Source organism: Lissotriton vulgaris, chromosome 7 (assembly GCF_964263255.1).
Source record: "Lissotriton vulgaris chromosome 7, aLisVul1.2, whole genome shotgun sequence".
Taxonomy (NCBI): domain Eukaryota; kingdom Metazoa; phylum Chordata; class Amphibia; order Caudata; family Salamandridae; genus Lissotriton; species Lissotriton vulgaris.
In genome coordinates, this window is record NC_141695.1 from 1,297,057,800 (window position 1) to 1,297,080,249 (window position 22,450).

A 22,450-nucleotide genomic window follows, 5' to 3' on the forward strand; every position below is an offset into this window, starting at 1 on the left:
TGTTTCCATAGTGACTTCACTAACAAAAAAGTATATAAAGCACACCCGTAGGATGCTTAGTTTCGTTTCAGAGAACTACTTACGGGTTAAGAAACTACGAGCAAGGTAATGTTTACGAGCGTCGGAATCATCTTCTGTTCCTCAGAGGGAATATATTGTTAAAGTATATATTGTAAAATATAAAACATTATGTTCCCTCCAGAGGAGTTGGATGTATGTCCACAGAAGGAGGAAAGAATTTTAAAGAGAGGTAAATTAATGCTTTATGTTTATGATTTATATATTTTTCAAACGCAAGTATATTTTAAAGATTTCAAAATGTAGTATGTTTAAGTATAAATGTACTTTACTAACGACGTGACGTAAAAGATTAGTTAAACAACTATCGTCGCAAAAAGAAAAGAAAACGAAGACACAGAGAACAGAGGGTTTGAAATATGTACAATTAATTGAAAATTAGTACCAGTAATACTCTTTTTCTTCTAGAGTAAAAATGAGTTTAAAGGTATGTATATTGTGTAGTGCTTTTACCAATTTTCACTCATGATGAACTGGAGGTTTATCTTCGCAAGTAGTAAACATGAAAATAAAAATATTATTGTCAATTTAATAGTTTTAAAATAATGCTTTTCATAAGTCATACTGTTTACAAAAAGAGTAATTGAAATGAAATGTTCCCCCCAAAAAAAGATGATGTAGTGAGGGAGTGTTTCTTGTAGCACTTCTATTCTACTTTATCTGAAAGAAAAACATGCCCTATTATATTAAAAAGAAAGGGCAAGACTTATAAAAGGTTTACATTAGAAAATAATGTCTGCAGAAAAAAAGGGAGTGTACGTCAACGCGCAAGAAAATTGTTTTGAATACCGATTTTGTATGTCACCCATCTGATGTTTTTTAAAGACTTAATAAAAATACATTCAAACCATGTCAATTTTGTCTGCAGCGTAACTATACTTATACATTTAATGCGAGTAAGAAGTAATCCACGCTAAGGAAGAAAAATCAGCACAATTATTACAGTTTATAAATAATAATAATATTTTTTTACCGTCACAGTCCACCAACTCGTGAGCACTCTAGAAAGTTTATAGTGTAAAATACCTTCCCTCAACTTTTTTTAAATTGCATTCTAATTTAAAGCGCATCACAAAATGGTTACGTTGATGGTGAGGGAATGGTTAACGTCAATTTAACATAAAAAAATAAAAGCCAATCAACATTATGCGAAAGAAGGTCCAGTTCAGAACACAACAGCTGATAAAATGTCTCTGCAACTCTGCACAGGGGAAGGGAATGGTTGGTAATAGTTATTTTTAAAATGGTTCAAAGCAAATGAAAAATAAGCTCAGAAAGGTTATGAAATCTAAATACGAGCCAATCAGATGTCCTTGCAACTCCGTGCAGGGGGAGGGAATGGCTGCTAACAACAAAGACAAAAAAAAGAGAGATTTTTCAACCACGCCTAGGGACAAAACACATGTGTGTTTGTAAAAACGAAGATTGCGAGGTGCAGCATTCCGCACAACGTTATATAAATATGGGTAAGCGTAAGATTCTCGACTCAAATGCGAAGGGTTCATGGTTCGGTGCAACTTGATAAGTGATAGAGTTATAGTGTAAAGCATGGTACGTAAATAGAAATAATATTTAATGGAATTGGAGAGTAAAAACAATTTACAACTTTGGAAAGTTGTGACTTACATTGTAGGAAATGGACTGTTTCCTGCTTCTACGGGTCGGTAAAGGACCACAGAGCAACATTCCAATGTCTTACAAAGGACTCACTAAGCTCGAGGGAATATAAATCAAATCATAGGATTCTGTTTTATTTGTTAGAACTTTCTGCCCTTTAGTTGTAGAATGTTATAATAGTCATATAACCCTTCCTAGCTGGGCTAAACCGGCTAATAAAGTCACGCTAGCTTGTTAAAGTCCCTCGTCTTCGGCTCGGGACTTTAACGCGCCCTTCTAACCCCTACACTATCCAGCACTCACCTTACTGTTGCACCACCCTGGAGTTAATATAGTACTTTTATTCCCTACTTTATACAGCAGTCACCCTACTGTTGCACCACCCTGGAGTTAGAATAGTACTTTTATTCCCTACACTATACAGCAGTCACCCTACTGTTGCACCACCCTGGAGTAAGAATAGTAATTTTATCCCCTACATTATCCAGTACTCATCCTGTTGTGGCACCACCCTGGAGTTAGAATAGTAATTTTAACCCCTACACTATCCACAACTCACCCTACTGTTGCACCACCCTGGAGTTAGAATAATAATTTTATCCCCTACACTATCCAGCACTCACCCTACTTTTGCACCACCTTGGAGTTTGAATAGTAATTTCATAACCCCTACAGTATCCAGCACTCAGACTTCTGTTGCACCTCCCTGTAGTTAGAATAGTAATTTTATAGACCAAAACTATCCAGCACTCACACTAGATTTGCACCACACTGGAGTTAGAATAGTAATTTTTCCCCTACTCTATCCAGCACTCACACTACTGTTGCACCACCCTGGAGTAAGAAAAGTAATTGGGCTAAACCAGTGAATAAAGTCACGCTTACTTGTTAAAGTCCCTCGTATTCGGCTCTGGACTTTAACGCGCCCTTCTAACCCCCACACTATCCAGCACTCACCCTACTGTTGCACCATCCTGGAGTTAGAACAGTCATTTTATTCCCTACACTATCCAGCACTCACACTACTGTTGTACCACCCTGGAGTTAGAATAGTAATTTTATCCCCAAACTATCCAGCACTCACACTTCTGTTGCACCACCCTGGAGTTAGAATAGTAATTTTATCCCCTACTCTATCCACAACTCACCCTACTGTTGCACCACCCTGGAGATAGAATACTTATTTTATCCCTTACTCTATCCAGCACTGACACTACTGGTGCACCACCCAGGAGTAAGAATAGTAATTTTATCCCATACACTATCCAGCACTTACCCTACTTTTGCACCACCCTGGCGTTAGAATAAAATTTATCCCCTACACTATCCAGCACTCACCCTACTTTTGCACCACCTTGGAGTTTGAATAGTAATTTCATAGCCCCTACAGTATCCAGCACTCACACTTCTGTTGCACCTCCCTGGAGTAAGAATAGTAATTGTTACTCCTACACTATCCAGCACTTACCCTACTGGTGCTCCGCTTCTTTTCGATTCTGAAGTCTTCCTTTCGAAATATGTTATTTTGCGATATTTTAAAAGATTAAGAATATAATTGTATCAAATTTGCACAATCATGAAATTATTAAAAAAATGTATTGATATTTTAATACGTGGTGAATACTCTAGTATTCAAATTAATACTCAAGTATTAATGTTTTAAATGAGTACCGCTTTAATAATTTATGTGTTCCATTTCTTCACACATTTTAATACACTTCCCCACCCAAAACCCCAATTTTCCCTGCATCCCGTGCTAGGAGTTATTTTACAAGACATTTTTTTTAATATATTTTTGCTTTGTAATGGTATGCGTAGTATTGTATTGCATTGTAATGGCACTTATAATGCTTTAAATATAAATTGTGTTGTAATGGTTATCGTTGTAAAATATTCAGTAGTAACAGCATATGCGTTGTAAAAAATGCATAGTATAATATGCATTGTAGTAGCATGCGTTGTATCGTCATACATCCCTCTTTACATCTGAAAATCAATATCAAGAGAAGGAAACATGTTGGTTCTTCATACAGCAAAATAACCAATAATCGAAGGACAGAGCCCCAGCGGTATGCTTGTGTGGCCACTCATCGCACCCACATGCCAATGCAGAAGCCAAGACTTTTCAAGAACAGGAAAAACCAGGAATAGGGGAATCCGTCGTGAAGGTCTCTACTCTGAATGTCTACTTCCTCTGCATGCCTCTCTAAAACACGGAAACTAACATTTATACAAGCAAGCTAGAACTTTTACAATGTATTCATGCATGTGGTCATAATTTAAAATGAATTACTCCATTAAAGCTAACTCTATAGCCAGGTATGCTGTATGTCTAGGTTTTCTGAATAGCACCTAATACTGGGATGACAAAGTTCTAAGATTGGGAATTTAAGGATACGGATGTAAAAAAAAAATAGCAAAGTACCAAAACAACTGACCAGTTGAGGGGGTCAGGATTAGAAAGGATTTCAATGTAGCCAGTGCAATTTTGCAGTGACATTTGACATTGTAAGAACAGTAAAAAATTACTTTTTGTCCAGGGGCCTTGATACCAATCATTTATATTACACTGGTCAGTCTGCAAATGTAAAAAAAAAAAAAAAAAATCACAGTTTTTTGCTATATGCAATGTAGGTAATAATGTATACTTTACCTTGCTCATCATTACATTATCATTTACATTTAACTGAACGATTTTTTTTTTCATTAGAGGACGGCAGTACGCTATTTTTTTTAAGATTTCCTTTTTTTTAAAAGACATTTATCTTAAGCTTAAAGTTGATAGCCCTATCTTTTTTACCATGCAATTCCTCCCACTGGTACCCAATGCATGAAAACCTCAGAGGACAAAAATACTTTCAACAATTTCACAAAAACAATAAAAACTAATTTGTGTAGATTTTACCTCAATCCATAACACTTTTTCCCCTCCAATTTTCATCGTTGGCTCAATTTTTCCCCAACCAACACATTTTCTTAACGTTTTTTGTCTTCCTTGGATTGTTTTCCAATCCGATTACTTGTTCTTGGATGCACTTCATTGTTCTCGTCAGACTTTTTCTTTATTCTCCACGTTTCTCTCTGCCGCATGCCTCCTATTATTTCGTTCTCAGTGACTGACACCTCCTAACTTCCTGACTCTTCGATCCATAGTTCGATTCCCGCAAAAGATGCACTTGCCAACTGCATATTGCCCAACTTTACCCTTTTGTCCACGGTTGTAGGCGCTCTAATTTGGTTCTGTTTTTTTACTCTGCAATTCTGGTTTCATGATTTCACTGAAAGGAGATGCCTGTGTTTAGGAGTTGAAGCTGATGTAAAGTGCACTGACTGCTACTGTTTGCTAGAGCAGCGCTAAATAAAATAAAAAATCAGTAAATGTATATTAGGCATTACACCAAAATATACCAGTATACTGACCCAAAGAATAAGCGTAACTCTAAATCTTACCTGAATCCCTAACAGCGAGCCCAAGCCTACACCATACCCAACCCTCATAAAAATCCTAACGTTACCCTTAATTTAACTCTCCCTTACCTAAGGCTAAGCCTACACTATGCTCCAATCTCCACATATAATCCAACACGTAACCTTCCCCTTTCCCCATGACAATACACTTACTCTGCAGCTTACTGAACTCTCAATTTTATTGTACTGTCACTATGTAATAGTTAATTGAGTAGTGGATTCTCAGTAGTGGGGTGTGTCTATTCCTCGGTTTACGGACGACGCGTATCTGTGAACAAGTAACACGTCTCACCATACAAAAGCCCAGAACTCCAGCTTATCAGGGCTCTTTTTAATTTAAACAGGCTGTTACTGCACTATTTTTTAAAAGTTTTATCCATATTGTATTTAAGGAAAGACTAGCTTAGCTAATAGGTCTGGCCTTGACAAGTAATTTTGACGGCTATTTATTTATTTTTTATGCAAGCCTGCGCCACAAAATAAAAAATAAACAAATGAAAATATGCCTCCACGTAAACGTGGTTCCGAGTGCTTGCTATATAAACATTTTTTACAAAAACATTCACTGATGTGCCTGTTCAACTAGGTTTTTATTGATCTTTTTAACTAAAAAGCCTTCTAGTTGTGCTGTGTAATTTCTTCTTATTATTATAATTGATTGTGAAGGAAAAAAGAAAAAAACATGGCCTAAACAAACACTCATCTTGCAAGTAGCCACAGTGTTACAATGTCACTTGAACATTTACAACAGTAACTACGAAAAGGAGATGGGGAATAAATCATAATAGGACTGGGCCCCCGAAGTGCAGGCGGAATAAATAACTGGTATTTAAACTTAGAGCAAAAATTTAGAAATTATTTTCAACAAGGATTGGCAAAGCCATTGGCGTTGTCAATGTTTTTTTATGATGCTGCACAGCAGTATGGGGAGCTGTGCAACATGGCTCAAATTAAATAAAAATCATTGGCATAGCCAATAGGTCTTGCCTTTGTGAACTTATGAGTGTTTAGCCATGCAATGGTTGATGTTGTTGGACCAAGGATATTGTGCTGCATAACTAAATACTTATAAGATCCCAAAAGTGAGACCTATTGGCTACTCCTATCACACAAGCTGGTATCACACAACAAACATTCTTCAATACTAGGTCCTCCGACTAAGGGGTGGAGGCCCTACTCAGTCCCATTTGCACACTGTCCAAATCTAAGTAGGTGTTATACAAAACCATACATACATAAATAATGTAGTACATTAAAGGATGTAGCAGACAGATAAAAGGATGTAACTTCTAAGAGACTTGTTGTACGTATTTCACAGTCTTACAGAATGAAAAAATGTTCAGCATCATATACAACGACGCCATAGTTATTACTACTTGATCTTATGCAAGGAGAGGTGTGGCGTTACGGCCAGGGCGACTGATGCTGGTATCTGGGGATCACGGTTCGATCCCTGGCTCCGGCGGCAGGTTAGCCCAGCACCATGTGACTCTGGGCAATAGCTTGCTTAATCTTCCCGACAGCCCCCAGCGCCTAGAGAGCCTTACGGGTGATTGTTCGCACTTTACAAATGTGGATTATTATTATTATGCAACAAACAACCATTGGCAATGCCAATAGTCCTGGCTTATTGTAGGTGCAATGTTACTTGTTGTATTATATATCTGGATGCAATGACAGAAGCAGCAAAATACCGACACATTTTGCTAAGCACAGATTTTTAGCCTAGGTGTTTTTAAGCCTTGCCCTTAATTACATAGGCCACGCCCCTTTGGGAGACACCCTTCCCCATTTTTTTCATCCCGCTTAAAGCCCTGATCACGACGATGATGATGAAGGTAATGATGTTGCTTTGGAAAGGAGCAGGGACGGAGAAGGACAGGGAGTGTTTGATTTGATGAACATAGGGTTTCTCTATGAAAATAGGGACATGTAAAAATGGCTGATGCCTGAAGACAGTCACCTGTAGCTGCCATGTTTGTTTGCTGGAGCTGACTCTGCCCACTGGACCCTTTCACCTCGAGGGAGGAGCTTGAGACGTGGATGTATGACTGCTACTTGTGGCAGGTCCATTAGCAGCTTTCATGTGCCCAGCTCAGCACCTGGTTGGGTTCTTTGTGAGAAGGTGTCAAGGGGTCGACCCTACAAACCGCATGCAACGCAGTGTGAAGATGAGTCTTTGTTGGGGAGCTGCCTCCACCCCTCTGAGGGGGAACCCTCTGTCCATGCTCTCTGTGACTCGCTGAGCAACAATGCACATCCTTTGCTGATGTAATGTGCCCACATAACGTCAGCAAAAAATGGGCATTGGATAACCGAACGCTGAGTACAAGATGAACCGTGGCCGATTGGTGTTTTCTGTTGTATTTTTTTAAAATATCAAGGGCCCATCATTTGGGGTTTTTCAGTGAATGACGTCACCAGACATCAGCAAACAAAAGTCACATCTGGAATGTAACACCCCAGCTCCATAGAGTCAAAGAAGTGCAGATTCAGCCATGTGACGCTTACAAGATTCAATCGAGACATGGGCTGGGGGAGGCAAAGTCGGACCTGATAGTGGCCCTTGTCGAACGCACCCGGAGGTGGCAACCCCCCAAGCAAGACCGCGAAAAAGGGGGCGCACCGGATTGGTCGCCCCCCCAAACCTGCTGCCAACCACCCAACCATGGAGGGAGATGGTAAGCGATCAAACTGAAGTGGAATTACCTGGTGCCTGGGATCCATCGCCGCCGAGAGGGACCTGCCGAGGACGGAGCTGCAGTCGCCAGGAAGAAACAGCGGCGAACAAAGGAAAATGGCGAGGAGTCACCAGGAGGAACAGCGAGGTCAGCGGCTCCAAGCAGGGAGTCGTGACCGGGAGGCCTGAGCAGATCGAGGAGGAGTGGCGGCTATACCTGGCAGGAACCAGTCATCAGTGGCCCATTGGCGACAAGTGCAGCTGCCTCTGAGGTGTTTCCACGTCCTGCATGGCATTGATGCTGAGCCTGCAGGGTGGGTTGCATGCGCGAGACGGTGCCAGCAACTTGGGCAGGAGCGAAGGAAAAGCCGGCTGCAGCAGGAGCGGAACAGCGGTCCAGCCTTGCTGTGGACCCGGGACGTGTTCTGCTCATCAGGAACCCACTAGGGAGGTGGGCGCCTCCTACAGCACGGGAACAGCCGAGGAGCGAGCCACAGGAAGCAGGTATGCGAGGCTTGAATGTATCCTTGTGTAGCTTAAGTGGTATTCATGGTGGAGTTTGCACTATATCAAATGAGGATAAAAACAAGATGCGCAGCCACTATATTTAGAATACTCCAAAATAAAATGTGCCTGCTATTGTTGCTAATTAGGAGCAGCGTGTCACTGTGTTTTGTAAAAGCCGGCACTTGCTGTAAAGGAAAAACAAGCCTGCGCGCGCGCAAGGAATTTAAGGAATGCAGCTGGCACACTGCGTGCCCCTGCTCGCTTTCGAGGCTATGGGAGTAAACGTTCACAGAAAAGGCGGGACATACCGCAGGTTTTGGCCATTTGCGTGCTTTCATTTTTGAAAGCCACACACAAAGACCAATGGAATGTATGTGAGGAGTCCGACCCGCCCTCTCCTAGAGCAGCACATGTGCGCTCGACCTAAAAATAAAACACTAAGGCGCAGCCAGCGTTGACTCAGTCATAGCACATTTTTTTGTAATTTAAGTCATGCTGTAAAGTAGCCTGTGCTACTGAGCAACATCTTTAAAAACAAAGTGAAAGGCGCTAGTGGGTAAGGTGAGTGGACCCACTTACCCATGCTGTATGCTGTGGTGGGCAGAAGCTAAACATGAAGAACAATTTAACAGACCAATAGCTGAAGCCTGCTGATCACAAGCTCCTCAAAGTAAGTATATTATGTATGATATTTTTAATCTGGAGGACAGACCTAAAAAGGAACACCATGGCACAGAGAAGGAGCTGCAATCCTGTTAATATTTACCTTCTCCTTGCTGGCCTCCTGGCAGAGACGGGCCGTTTCATTCAGCTTCTCAACATCTCGTCCATTAAGTGACAGCTTTGCTCCCAGTTTAGCAAAAAGGACAGCAGTCCCAGCACCAATGCCCGAGCTGGCGCCTGTGATTAGCGCAACCTTCCCTTTTAATGAGAACACCTTGGGAGATAACATAAATATTAAAAAATTGTAAAGATGATAAATTAGACATTTTTTTTACACCTGTCCTAACATTTCAGCAAGGTTCTAGGTCAGACACAATCTTCAGAAGATAAGCACACGACAAGCAAAATCAAGTGTGGAGTGCAATACATGGAACATTCAGGAGAGGAATGTCGTCTGAAACATGCAAGAATCGAGTATCTTTACGGACAGTATCAGATGACTGAACAGTATTATTGGCGCAGGGTCAAGACTGATTTACATATGGCTGGGTCTAATCTGAGGGGGGCATGGTGGGCAAAAGAATGATGAGTTGGAATGCTACCCCTGAGCGATTGCCAGTGGTTAGACTTATAGCAAGCATCCTCCCATCACTTTTTTGAATGTTTGAAGTAATGCCCTAAATGGACAAGAGTATACCCAGACGTGGGTCCCTTGCTCACCGTGCCACTGGAACCAAGCTAAACCTGACTGAAGAGCCCTACTCAGGGTGAATCCGGTCTTGAGTTTCTTTTGTTCTGGTTCAGAGAGGACCTGGCATGGAAGTCAGGGCTGGAACGTTCCTACTGGAGCAGGGTTAACACAGATTTGTCTATGGCTGGGTCAAATCTAGGGTGGCATGGTGGGCAAAAGAACGATGAGGTAGAATGCTACCCTGAGAGATGGACTTATTGCAAGCAGGTTAGTTTTTTAAAATTGTATTTTGGATTTCTTTATTGGCATTTCAATAGATAGCATTACATAGAAGGTAATGTTACACAATTCTGGCTCTGCAGGCATATCCCACCAAATGAAGCAGACGAGTAATAATCATCAAATACCTATAAGTCAATAATTATTATACAACTTCTACCCCAAACCTCCCGTCCACCCACCCTCTCCCCATAACTTCCACAGATAAGCTGATTCATCCTTATAAGGGACATTTAGAATGCATCTATTGGTCACTAGTGTGGCAACCTGACAAGGGATAGTCACAGTGATGGCTCTGATGATAGTCTCTGTGTCTTAGCACTCTAATACCTTGTTCTGTGTGGTTTGCACCGCCCCCACCCCCAGGAATAGGGAAGTCATCCAGAAGTACTACCCTCTGTGGGCTCGGCCAGGGCCTGCATCATGCTTTCACAGGAGAGTAGATCAACTCCTACTTCCTCATCTCTGCATGTTTCACAAGTCTTAAGGAGAATGCATAGTATGTCCAGGAAAAGTGTGCTACCTTATCACAGTGTACTGCACTGGTGCATAGGGACCAACAACTAGGCAATTCCCAAAAATGCCAGTGGAAAGGCAATTTCCCCAAGCATAAGGTGATACAAAGGGGATAGTGTTGTGTGTTTGTGTCTTTCTTTCTTTCTTTTTAGAGTTTTATATAGCACGAACTTGACCTGAAGATATGGGGTATCAGATCGCTTTACATGAGCACCATTTTTGTTACAGATTGACACATTCATTTTTGGTAGGTACGGGGAGATTAAGTGATTTGGCCAGAATCGCAGGATGTTGAGCGTCCCTGCTGAGACTCGAATCCAGTTCCCCAGCTTCGAGGTCGACCGCTGGAGCTGTAAAGCTACATCCTCGATCAATCTAAATATAATCAGTGAATGAATGTATCACTCTGCATCTTAGTTGCATCAGTCTGCTTCTTAGTTATTGAGTATAACAATGCAACACTGAGCCCATGATCTAATCAGTGAATGAAACAATGCATCACTCTGCATCTTAGCCATTGAATGTAGCAATGCGGCCCTCAGTCTCTGATATAATCTCAGTGAAACAATGCATCACAGTTGCTGAATCTAGCAATGTAGCACTCAGTCTATGATATAATCAGTGAATGAAAGCATCACTCTGCATCTTAGATGCATCAGGCTGCTTCTTGGTTACTGATTATAACAATGCAGCACTCAGTCTAAGATATAATCAGTGAATAAAACAATGCATCATTCTGCATCTTAGTTAATGCATATAACTGGGCAGCACCTAGTCTATTGTTCATTTTCAGTATAAGGAACAATGCATCACTCTGCATATTAGTTACAGAATATAACAATGACTCAAAAATAACTAGTAAATGTGACGATGCAGCACTCTATGAAATGTTAACACATGATTATTACAGTACAGCCCTCTGTGTAGCGCATATTATGTGATGTGTGCAGTCAAGGTTTAAGTCATTAGATCATGTAGTCAGGAATCTAAAGAAATATCTGTTTTCATAACTCAACTATGCAGCACTCGACCATAGAAGGATGAAAGGTTAAATGAGCAAAGTCTGTCTAGCAGAAACATCTTACTCATTGGTAACATCTGAATTTTTGTACCAAACTTTCCATCCACTTTGCTATCGATCTGCTGTGATTGATCTCTTTGCACAGCAATGCCAGCGCTATTTACAGATAAAGAGTAAACAGCCACGTGGATTTGGTACCTGAATATCAATGGATGGACGGTGGCCAAGGGAACGTTTGCATAGGCCTGTCCCGAGAACAACACACAGTGCACAAGTGCCTGTTTGTCTCCGGGCTGTGTATCGGCCAAGCACTCCGCTGTTTTCAAAAGGGAAGCCCTGGGGTGTACCCTAAGAGCCAAGTATTCCATCAGTGGCGGTTCGTCCATTGGGGGCGTTGGGGCGTAGCCCCACTAGCCATGGACGACCGTCACTGCTGTCACTGGTCTGACACACTGCACACAGCACACTGCGCAAAAAGTAAAAAGTATAAAGTACAATTATGAGCGCGCACAGAATAAACGACAGTGCAGTCATAATTGAGGCCGGAGTCACAAATCGTGACATCATCGCGATCGTGGGGGGCGGGCCTGCGGCAGTGCAGCGTGTGACTCACTGTGAATATCAGCGTCTGTGTCAGGCAGCAGTGTGCGCATTTAGGACAAGTCATTATTATGACTTGCCCTCGCATGCGCACACAGGCAATAGCCCCTTCCCTCCTCCTCCTCCCTTAGCTGTCACACAGACAGAGACCCGGGGGAGCCGGGTCTCATTATGGGCAGTTTTAGCCCTGCACTTTAGCCAATCCTGGCGCAGTGGCGATGTTATGCTGCGCCAGGATTGGCTGAGTTAACGAGGATGATGGTGCTGCCGTGCGTGGGTTGGAGGCTGACTGCCAGATCTCTGGTGAACAGAAGGCAACGCGAGGATAGGAGAGATCTTTTGAGGCTCCAATGTTCGTGACCAATCACTGCAGGGCTTTAATATGATGCCTTGCAGTGATGGACCCCTACTCCTGTTGCCGCGCTGGAGTTTAAATCTACTTCCACCTCCTGCGTATATTTGCCTCCAGGACGACGAAGATCGAAGTGTGGATGGTGCAGGTGCAGTTGAGACGAGTGGTGGTATTTATTCCTCATTCCCAATCTGACCACCACCATGTCACTCGTCATCTCTCTGACTACATGCCACGCTCAGGCCCGGGCCTGGCCTCACAGCAAGCCCGCAGCAAGGCAGCACTGTCAGTGTTGGCCTAATGGCCTCAGAGACGCTGAAGCAGGCAGCCGCCCGTGTGTAAAAATAGAAGGTAAAAAAAACACATCAAAAGTGTACTGTTTACCGTTTCAAATCCCTGTTGGGTGGGATTGGGCTGTAATGCTGTTTACTTTGCAGTATTAAAATTGCTTTAATAAGGGTATATAAATATGTGTACTGTACGTGGTTAAACTTCTGCCGCCCTTGGAGCTGGCCTGACGTTCAAACTGTCTGTGCCGATTCCTTCGTTCATGACAGCTGATGTTCCTTCCCCATACCTGTGCAGCTGTCTCCGGTCACACTCCCTTCTTACTACCAAACACCTCTGGGAGGCCAGACCATGAAGAGACTAGAGTGCGCGTGGGCAACAATAGGTTTGAATTCCTCTCGTGCCACACTTGCAGCGGAGTTCCTATGATTTTTGCCCCAGCAATTTGTCCGTTAGTGCAATTTTCATGATAGTGTTTCCTTACTGAGAATATGGCAGAAAACAGGTATTTCTATTTTTTAAGTATATTCTCAGTTAGGAACCGTTTGAAATGTTAACTAACTGATGAAAAGGTAATCTGCACACCAGCGCTGATCATAAAAAAGGGTTTGTGATTAGAGCATAAATCACATTAATGCACCTGCAGAAAACTGTTTTTGCATAGGCTCGCATTGTTCAGGATACAACCCTTGTTTGCTCTCTCGCCCCCTTTAATATTGCCTTCTCACCCGCACAGTCTTACAGCGCAGTTAATTAGAACTACTGCAGCGGTAAACTCATTGCTCGCTCGTGTCTTTTATTTGCTCTGAACATGGTTCCCGTGCTGCAGGTGCTCTTCGCCACTCTGGCCCAGGAGATCAAGGTGCTGCAGGACACCTTGATATGCTTGGTGCACTGGGAGTTGGGGTCATACTGTGCCACAGGTGTGTGGAAGTTAAATGTACAAATCAGAGAGCTTATTAGTTCCGTTTCTTTTGCGAGTGTAATGTAAACAAAACTGCACAGTTACACAAACCTGCACGCAAGGACTTGTTCTAAAATACCACAGAGAGAATTATTTAAAAATTAACATGGTGTTGTCACATGGTTTGTTTTCCCTCAATGATTCTAGTTTATGCAGATTATTGAACTTTAAGAGGTGGGGTGTGCGTGTGCAGCCTTGGTAAGGACCGGCTGTGTGATGTTACTGGTAGTGACATGCTCTGCGAGGTGCTCGGATGCTATGGACTGGAGTCGTACCCTTTAAATTAGCATTTTAGTGTTTCTTTCATGGTTGGTAAATTCATTAATTTCGTTCATGAATGTCTTTATTACTGTTTTTTGTTTATTCAGGCACTGCTCTCTTCACCTGCTACTAATTTTGCATGTGTACTACATTATTGCTGCATCCATGCTGGGTGGTGTTCTTGGGTCACATAGGATGCCTTGGGGCTTGTTCCCTGCATATGTTGCCTGTTTTCAGGCTGTCAATCGCCCCCATTCCTTTTGATGTTACCCACAGTGGCCAAATACCTCACATGTGCATGCATTGTGTGTCTATCCATTACCGTGTGCGCTTCGGTAGTCAGGGCACCATCTCTGTGCAGTGTTCACCATTGTCACCTGGAGTTTTTTCAGATATTACACATCGGCTTAATCAGCATCTGAATACTGATAGGCTGGGTTAGTTTAGCTCTGGGGATAGTCAGTTTGATTACAAAAATGGCGAGAAGGACCCCACAAACCCACCTTATGGCAGTCAGACTCACTCACTAGGCTCACTCGCCACCGAGCACTCACCTCAAACTTTTACGCCCCACTACTTTCAAATGTCACCAGCCGCCACTGTATTCCATGCATCTTGCAGTCGAGGGAAAACAAGTCTCCTTCCCTTTGGCAGCACCCCGTTTTGTTTCCGCGAGATGCACGGTGCTTTTATTTCACCTCGTTTGAATGTTTTTTTTTGGGAAACATATGCCCTGCGTTGGCTGGATTTCAGCAGACGTTAAAGAAATATTTTAAAATCCACCATTACGAATCACTGTGTGCAAATTCTACAAAATGCATCGGGTAGACAGTAGAGATGTGAGATATTTGCATTATTTGCTTTTGCGTAATTGTGTGAAATTCTGCAAAATGTATGTGCATTTGACTGTATTTTATTCTGAAATACGACCTTGCTTCAATTTTAGGTGGGAGGCTGCATTTCGCGCAATAAAAAAGACCAGCGCTTAAATGGTAACAAATTGAAACCACAGCACAGGGAAAATCCTACATCAATTAAAAAAATAGAATGCTTTTAATAATTGATTTGAGACAAAACTACAAAAACACAATCAGTAGAACAGGAGATGTGCAATTTTAAATCGCGAGAGTTCAAGTTATTAGCACTGTAAATGACAATGCCTTTTTTATGTTTTATAAATCAAAACATAAATAAAAAGCATTGTCATTTACAATGCCAACTGCTCTAACTAGCGTAAATGCGAGACCTATTGCGTTGCAAATGCTTGTGTTAAGAAAGTTTGCAGTTATTATGCTGTATCTTTGTTGGGTGTTGCTGAAGCTTGGTTAAAAGTAAAGTTTTCACAAAACAAAACTCACAGAAATCCTATGTTATTAAAATATAAGACGGGAAATTTATAACACAGCAGCAGACACAGCCGCTTGAAAAAATATATGAAAAACATATTTCCCCAAATGTAAGGGATTCAGACAACCTGTGCTTATTTTTATACCGCGAGCCGAAAACGAGTTGCAGTCTCTTCTGTAACACCACATGGTTGTGAAAACGAGTTTCAAAACACGTCTCCTTTGTGTTGGGTCAGATTAGTAATCAATCTGTAGACAGACGCCATACGCGTTAAAAAACACAGAAAGCCATGAGATCGCTAACAATTACCCCCAGTTCGGCCATGATCGAAAAAGTTCTGCTGACTGTGCTGGGTGTGGCAGAAACGAGAAACAAAAAGCGGACAAATCATGGCACATTGCAAACAAACTAGACCGCTTGCTGGCGCAACCGCATTTAAAGCATGGCATATATATGTGGCCATCGGGCATATATATGTGGCCATCGGAATTGGGTACAAGTCCTTTATAAAAGTTAGTGCATGTACATATAAATACGCCGCCGTATCAGAGAGGAAGGAGATGATGGAAACCACATTAATTGTGCTGTCGACGTATTTGATTGAGACTTGTAAAAACGGGTTTTTATTTATTTCTTTTATTTATTTAACGCATTTTTTACCCGAAGGTGTCAGAGCACTGTACAATAGAACCAGTTACGTTACATGAGAGAACTGTTGCAGGAATGGAACAAACAAAAATAGCATGCCATAGAATCGAAGCGACGCAGGCAAAAGGCACACAATCTCAAGCACAGCATGAACAGACTGTACAAGCAAAAATAAGAATAAATACGAATAAATATGACAAATTTTACAATGACTAAAGAACTTCCTGGCGAAAAAAAGCAGGCCATAAAATCAAAACAACGCAGGCAAAAGGAACACAATATCAAACGCAGCAAGCACATGATGTACAAACAAAAATATAAATATATGTGACAAATTTACAATGACTGAAGAACTTCCTGGCGGGGTCTGAAAAGGAGGGAATTAGTTCTGAAAGAGTCTTTGGAATAAAAGAGATTTGAGGTCTGCTTTGAAGATCTGGATGGAGGTGATGGCACGGAGGGAAGGAGGAAGCAAGATTCTCACCGCATTACCTGAGAACGATTGTGCCAAAATTTTTTCCCTTTTGAAGGAGGGAGGTTACAAGAAGGAACTTTTCCGCATTCCGAGAAGGTCTTGAGCCTCCAGACAATTTCAGTTTATTCGCCAGATAGTGTAGTAGCGCGCACTAGTGTATGGACGTCACGTAGGCCACGTGACGTGCCGCGCCCGCGCAAGGCTACGCAGGCTGCGTAAGTGTTTGGCGCGCAGTACCGTTAATTGGCAGTTGAGGCGCGGCGCTCTTCAAGGGTAGACATGTTTAAATAAAGACGGTTAAACACTACCAGATTGCAGAGTCATCATTGCTGGGTAACCGATAACATTACAATGGCGACGAGGGTGGGATTGACTATCCCTACCCCGCAGTGAACCGACGACAACCAAGCAACCACCCTGAAGAGCGCGGCAGTGCCGAACAACCTTAAGCTCCTCCAGAGTTCGGAACAGCGGGAAGTTGAGGAAGACACGTGGAACAGTGAGCCACGAGGTAGCGCCACCGGCCAAGGAACGAGCTGGATACCTTGATAAAGAGCGAGGGGGCGGATACAGGTGGTCCCCAGAACCACGCATACAAAGCAGAACGAGATAGTGCGCCAGGAAGCCCCAAGGGCCAACGAGCCACCAGCCCGCGATCAAGAGCGAAAGGATGAGCATCCAAACAGGATATGCGACAGCGCCGGTGCAATTCCTGCCCAGGCCAGGAGAGCCGCTGATGAAGTGGGAGGATTGGAGAGAGTACATCGATAACTTTATTGGCGTGCTAGAGGACGAGAGCGAGGAGACGTTCAAACCATCAAGGAAAAAACGCATCCTGCTGTTGAACCTAGGCCCGGAAGGTTTGAGAGTATACAAAAGCCTGGTGCCGAAGCAAAGGAACAGCACGGACGATGATGTGTACGCTCACGCAATCGAGGACCTGAACGAACACTTTAGACCGGCGGTGTGTGTGTCCGTGGACAGGTTCAATTTTCAACAAAGGAAACAGCGGCCAGGAGAGACGGTAGAGGAGTACGTGGCAGCACTAAAACGGCTGGCGGCCGCGTGCAAGTACGACAACTGGGAGGAGGAGTTCATAAAGGACCAAGTGATAATGCACACCATGTGCACCTCCGTGCAAGACAAGTTGTGGGCCAGTGGAGAAACCACCCTGAAGGATGTGATGGTCATCGTCAAAAGAGCAGAGCAGGCGAGGAGGTGTGCGGATGCAACAAAGAAGGAGACGGCGACCAGCACCATGGTGAATAAGATTGATGAAGACGAGACCCGTAAGGACCACTCGACAAAAAGGACAACGGAAAAAAGTGGCGCCAAGTGGAGCAGTAATGGCGGACCTCCAGGAAGGCAAGCGGGCACCAACCGGAAACCATGCTACAGGTGCGGAAACTGGACGCACGAGGCGCATGATAAGAAATGTCCAGCGTTCCGGGCCAAATGCATGTACTGTGGTATAATCGGACACTTCGAGAAGGTGTGCAGAAAGAAAGCCTCCAAGAACACGGTGAGACTCATCAGCCAGGACAGCGACACGCAGGAAGACACACCGGAGGAGGAAGTAGGCACGGTGCTGGGCATATACGACCAGGTACTGGGAGCGGATGGACAAGTCATGAACGTGGATGGGAAAAGATCTATGAAGCCGGTGTTGGAGATGACCATAGGAGAAGTCGCGATTAGCGTAATAGCAGACACTGGTTCGCCGTATACCATCGTCCAGAGGGCCGTGTGGGAGGAGAAGTTCGTACCACGACTAGGCCCGGAACTGGAGAGGTTAGATATCCGCCCAGTCACATACAACGGGGACCGCATACCAATGGCGGGATTCCGGCCACTGAAGTTCGAATTCCGAGGCCGATCGGCCTGCTGTAAGCTCTACATAGCGGAAAAGGGCCCATCCGTGCTGGGGTGGCTGGACCAGGGTGACCTGGGCATCAAGTTGGATCCCGGGGGTGTGGAGCAGATCTTATTAACTGAACATGAATTGTGGCCTGACCAAGACAGATGGAGGAAGACTTTCCCCAAGGTATTCGGAGGCACGGTGGGAAAACTCGAGAAATTTGCACATAGGATCATCCTGAAGGACAAGGCAGTACCCGTGGCCCACCGAGCCAGAAATATCCCCATCGCAGTGCAAGAGGCGGTGCGAGAGGAGCTCCAAGAGCTGGAGAAGAAAGGGATCATTCAGCCCATCACATGCGCGGAATGGCTAGCGCCACTGGTGGTGGTTAAGAAGCCCAACAGGAAGGTCCGGCTGTGCGTGGACCTCAGGGAGCTAAACAAGAACATTGTAGTAGAAAGATTTCCCCTGCCAAGAATAGAAGAGATGCTGGCCCGCACCCGGGGCATCAAATGGTATTCCACCATCGACTTGACCTCCGCCTACCACCAAATTGCCCTGCATCCGGAGAGCCGCCACCTCACGTCGTTTATCACCCCGTTTGGGTGTTACCAGTTTCTCCCCATGCCATTCGGGCTGGCGTCCGCAGCTGCGGTGTTCCAAAAATTGATGCACCAGCTTTTCCAACATAGCAAGGGCGTCCAGTACTTTCAGGACGACATCCTGGTAATGGGCCGAGACAAACTGGACCATGACGCAAAACTGGGAAAGGTGTTGCGGATTTTGGAAGGGAAAGGTCTCACCGCGGAATGGTCTAAGTGCCGCATCGGAATGTCGTCAGTGACATATCTGGGACATTAAATAGGCGTGGAAGGAGTGACCCCCAAGGCTGAAAACGTCAAGGCGATCCGCGAGGCAGCCCCTCCAATCAGCAAAGACGAAGTAAGATCATTTCTCGGCATGGCCGAGTACTATGGAAAATTTGTGCAACACTTCGCCTCCAGGACCCACCATATGAGGCAACTCACGAAGGAAAACACCGAGTTCCGATGGTCAGCAGAAACACAGAGTGAGTTTGATGATGTCAAGGAAGCGATCACAGAAGCCATTCCCCTTCAGGGGTATGACCCCCAAGACAGAACGGTCTTGACCACGGATGCCAGCGACAAAGGCCTGGGAGCAGTCCTGATGCAGGACAGAGGGCAAGGACAGATGGAAACAATAAGCTTTGCCTCGCGCACGCTGTCGGACACTGAGAAAAGGTACAGCGTAATTGAGAAGGAGATGCTGGCAGTCGTGTGGGCCACTGCGAGGTTCAGACAATTTCTGTTGGGCACACGGTTCCTATTGAGAACGGACCACAAACCCCTGCTAAAGGTGCTGACGTCAATTGGGCACGCCGAAGCCACACCAAGAATATCAAAGATGTAGTTGAAGCTACTAGAGTTCCTGTATGACGTGGAGCATGTGCCAGGGAACAGGAATTGCGTAGCAGACTACCTAAGCAGAGCTGCTGCAATGGAATCCAGTGGTGAGAACATGGCAGGAACAGAGGAGTGGGTGGCACTCACAGAGGACCAGGAGGGTTCCATCAGCCTCACAGAATGGGAACAGGCATATAATGAGGATGCAGTGTTAAAGGAGGTGAAGAAGTGCGTGACGCAAGGGTGGCCCGAGAAGAAGGCACTCGTAAGGGAACTCAGACTCTACTATGAAGTCAGAGGAGAACTATCGATAGGCGACAAGGGAGTGTTTGTACACAGGGGCGAGAGAGTGATACCACCCGCCGACCTCGTCGACCGGTTACTGGACACACTCCACGAGGGACACCTTGGGATCTGCAAATTAAGGCTGAGAGCCAGGCAAAACTACTGGTGGCCGGGATAGGATTTGAAGGCAGAAAGACATGTCAGGAACTGCACCAGGTGTCAAGGAGCGGATAAGACCCTAAAACTCCTCCGACCTGAGCTGGGCAAGTTTGATATACCAAAGAACCCGTGGGAAGAACTGAGCGTGGATATCCTGGGCCCTGTTCTGGACATTCAAGGAGTGCAAAAGTACGTGTGTGTCATGGTGGACAGGTACTCGAAATGGCCAGAGATAATGATAAGAGAGACCATGGGCACAGAAGCAATTATCAAGTTCCTAGCAGAAATATTCGTGAGGGAAGGCATCCCCAAGACGGTGCTTAGCGACAACGGGCCCCAGTTTAAATCAGAGAAGTGGAACAGATTCATGAAAAGAAATGGCATAGGAGCCAAGCACACAGCGATATATCACCCAGTCGGAAACGGCTTAGTGGAACGGTTCAACAGGGTGGTAATGGGGTCAATTCAAGGTGCCATAGCCGATGACAAGGACTGGGAGGCAGAAATTTGGCACATGATCTGGGCGTACAGGATAACGCCTACCAGCACAGGATACAGCCCGTTCCAAATACTCAGAGGCAGAGACCCTTTCACACAGGACAATCGAGTGTGGAAGGAGAAAACAGTCACCAGCGAATGGTCGCCCGCAGTGGTGCGGGCCAACCTTGAGAAAGCCCAAGCAACCTACACCAAACATTATGATCGCAGACGGAATGTACAGGACACTGGATTAGAGGAAGGAGAGTGGGTGCGAGTGAGGTTGGCCAATGCGCAGAGGAAAGGAGAGAGCAAGTACAGCAAGCCCATGCAAGTGAAAGAAGTAAGGGGCAGGGCGGCCCTACTGAGTGATGGCAACGTCTGGTCGCAAGACCGCATGGCAAGGTGTAACAAAGTCCTGAACTGGAATCAGAGGACCACAGACTGGGAGGAAGAAGGAACAGAGTTGGGAGAGCAGGAGGCTCCGGAAGGAGCGCTCGAGGAGGATGGAGAAGACGCACAAGAACTAGAGACAAGGGAGCACGAGCAGGAGTGGATGGCCCGAGGAAGTCGAAGAGAAGGAGGAGCAGGCGCGGCCGCGCAGGAGTCAGAAGGAAGTAATGAATGTGAGAACGTCAACACCCCGGTAAGACTGACCCGCAGTGGTAGGGTGGTGGTTAAACCAGCAAAGTACAGAGACTATGAACTGAACTGTGGACAATGAGGAACTGTCCCCATGTTGGGAAAAAGGGGAGATATGTAGTAGCGCGCACTAGTGTATGCACGTCACGTAGGCAACGTGACGTGCCGCGCCCGCGCAAGGCTACGCACGCTGCGTAAGTGTTTGGCGCGCAGTACCGTTAATTGGCAGTTGAGGCGCGGCGCTCTTCAAGGGTAGACGTGTTTAAATAAAGACGGTTAAACACTACCAGATTGCAGAGTCATCATTGCTGGGTAACCGATAACATTACAGATAGCGAGGGGAGGAAGAGTGCAAAGCCTTGTGGGTGATGCACGCTGTTTTGTAGATAGCTCTAGACTCGGTGGGAAGCCATCGGAGAGAGGATAGGAGTGATGTGGGCACTTCGTATGGACCCTGAAATGAAGCGAGCTGCTGAATGGAGGACGTATTTGAGGGGGGAGAGGTGAGATTAGGGAAGGCCAGTCAGAAGAGAATTACAATAATCCAGACTAGAGAGTACTAGCAATTGGACCAAGGTTTTTAGGTCATTCTCTGGGAAGAACCGACGAATCCCCCATATAAGGTGCAGCTGATAATGTGCACTCTTGGCCATGGAATTAATGTGTGAGATTAGGTTGAGTCTTTTGTCAAGTATGACCCTTAAGGATTTAGCGCAGTCCACAATGATGGGTTTACTGTTGAGTAGATTCGATTGATCCATCCAGGATTTAACAGGAGATGGAGAGAGAGAGCTAGATAAGAGGAGGAATTCCATTTTGGAGGGATTGAGAATGAGTTGGTGAACTAATATCCAGTTGTTAATAGCGTTGAGAGTAGAGCTGAGTAGTGAGAGATCATGAGGGAAAGACACCTTGAGGTAGATTTGGGTGTCATCCGCATAGAGATGGTAGAGGATTCCAGATTTGCTTAGAAGGTTCCCTAATGGTTCCAGATAGAGATTGAACAGAGTCGGAGCAAGAATAGAACCTTGAGGGACGCCTTGACCAACCACCAGTAGAGACGAGAGACTGTTCGCAATCTTGATCATTTGGGATCTGTCCGAGAGGAAAGAGGCAATCCATTTGAGTACTGTGCCTTACACGCCCATTC

The 22,450-nt window shown here is 44.7% G+C and overlaps 1 protein-coding gene across 1 annotated transcript in view; it reads right to left on the minus strand.

Annotated features, from left to right (window-relative positions):
* Window positions 1-15,757, minus strand: part of LOC147703532 (uncharacterized) — a 125,900-nt gene extending 110,143 nt beyond the window's left edge. The window contains exons 1-2 of the mRNA XM_086931903.1: window positions 15,642-15,757; window positions 9,117-9,287 (exon numbers count right to left, since the gene is read on the minus strand). Coding sequence (XP_086788029.1) covers window positions 9,117-9,287; window positions 15,642-15,656 — 186 coding nt within the window. The 5' untranslated portion in view covers window positions 15,657-15,757. The remainder of the gene's footprint in view (window positions 1-9,116; window positions 9,288-15,641) is intronic.
* Window positions 15,758-22,450: the final 6,693 nt, after the last annotated feature.